Source organism: Medicago sativa, chromosome 5 (genome assembly GCF_051527215.1).
Source record: "Medicago sativa cultivar Bolivia chromosome 5, Bolivia_mono, whole genome shotgun sequence".
Classification (NCBI taxonomy): domain Eukaryota; kingdom Viridiplantae; phylum Streptophyta; class Magnoliopsida; order Fabales; family Fabaceae; genus Medicago; species Medicago sativa.
Genome location: NC_140753.1, coordinates 30150328 through 30152100, shown reverse-complemented (window position 1 = coordinate 30152100; position 1773 = coordinate 30150328). Strand labels below are relative to the sequence as shown.

The following is a 1773-nucleotide window of genomic DNA, read 5'->3' as shown; positions in this document are numbered from 1 at the left end:
ATGGGTGATTATTCGTGGGGAGGGATGACATTGGAATACCTTTACCACTGTCTATCTGAGGTCTCTTTGCTTGATGGCAAAGCTCTTGGGGGAAGTGTTACACTTCTCATGGTAATCAATTGTGTAACACTTTTGAATCTTAACATTTTTTTTTGTTTTTTTTCATGGTAATAACTTATAAATGTGATTTGTTTGGTTTGTGCATGCATGGTTTTTGGCGCATTTTCCTGATCTTTACAGTGTTGATGAAAGTGCAAAGTATATCTCAAACTATCCGATCGCGGCCAAATGGGAGATACAGAGGGGTCATGGAGAGGAGAAGACCGACCATACATTGCTTGATTGTTTGGAAATGGCTGACGTATGTTGAATGTCGTACGAGGAACATAGGGAGATCCAGGAGTTTGAGGAGATATTTTGGTATTCAGGTTGGATCATGTGTTGTGTTAAGAAGGAGTACCGTAACTTGCCTGAGCGAGTTAAACGGCAGTACGGATACGTGCAGGACATCCCTAAACCTCTGCATGCTTTCATCAACTTTCGCCCTCACACCATTAAGGATGATAGTTGGGGTCAGCCGACAGGAGTTATGCCATGGCGGTTCGAGGACGGATATATGTTATGGTACGGACGAGTGTCTTACCCTCAGATTTTGCCACCTATTCCGGGATCTCCTTTGGGGGCAGCAAATGAGGAGCAGATCATTGCACACCAAGAGAGAGGCTCGACTGATACCTATGATATGGTTAGCGACACTGTTTTCCAGACTGATAATTACTTGGGTCCTGAGGGGATGCGCAGTGACCAGTTGTATTTGGCATTGCGCAATGTTAGGGAGCAGTCAGCACCTGTATTGACCAGGAGGCGTAGAAGGACGAGGTGGCAGCAACATTAGCAGGACCATGAATGATTTTTAGGAGTTTTTAGTACTGATGTTTAGGAGTTGTTTTTAGTATTAGTGACATTTGTTGGTTTATTGTTAATTTCATGACACTTGTTACTTCCGTTGGGATATCTTATGTTTAGGCTTAATTATGTGTAAAAAAAACATTTCAATATGTTGTGTTTTGTGTTTTAAACACATAACAAGTTCAGAAAAATGAAGCTTCTGCCAATGCAATGGCATCAGCGCGTATCAGCAGTTAATTATCGAGGAATTACAAAATCGGCGACAACTAACTTTCGAGGAAAAAACAGTCGACGACAGTTAACTGTTGAAGGGGTGTTTGCGACTTTTACAAGTGTTTTTCAGTCTTCTTTAGTGTGTGAACAACAATTTTCTATATATATTCTCCAGTAATCTTCGTAATTGTTAAGTTATTGGTATTTTGTAACACCAGAGCCTCTATTGCTGTTCTCATCCTCTCTTTCTTTATTATGTATATGTATTGTTAACAAGATATCAAAGCATGGTTTGATCATCCTCGAATCACTTGTGGCTTTCATTTTCGAATTCCTAAAAGTTTGGGAATCTATTTGGTTTGGTCTTTGATGATTGACTCAATTAATATTTGGTTTGTTCTCCTCCACGGTTTGTTTCTTACTACCTCCGTCCCTAATTATAAGACCCTTTTGAAAAGAAAATTTGTCCCTTTTTATAAGACCCCGTATTTCCAAGTACCCATTTCAAAACACGGGTATGGGACGGGTAATGGGTATATAGGTATCCACCCTGAACCCATACCCAAACCCGTCCCGAATGCATAAAATTAATTTATATTGATATTTCATGTTATTTTATTTGATAATTGTTGTGTTATAAAAACTACTATT

The 1773-nt window shown here is 39.4% G+C and overlaps 1 protein-coding gene across 1 annotated transcript; it reads left to right on the top strand.

The window, feature by feature from the left end:
- Positions 1 to 895, top strand: LOC146921669 (uncharacterized). The gene is made up of 2 exons (XM_085711360.1): positions 1 to 111; positions 383 to 895. The coding sequence occupies exons 1-2, from the start codon at positions 1 to 3 to the stop codon at positions 893 to 895; spliced, it is 624 nt and encodes a 207-aa protein (XP_085567486.1).
- Positions 896 to 1773: the final 878 nt, after the last annotated feature.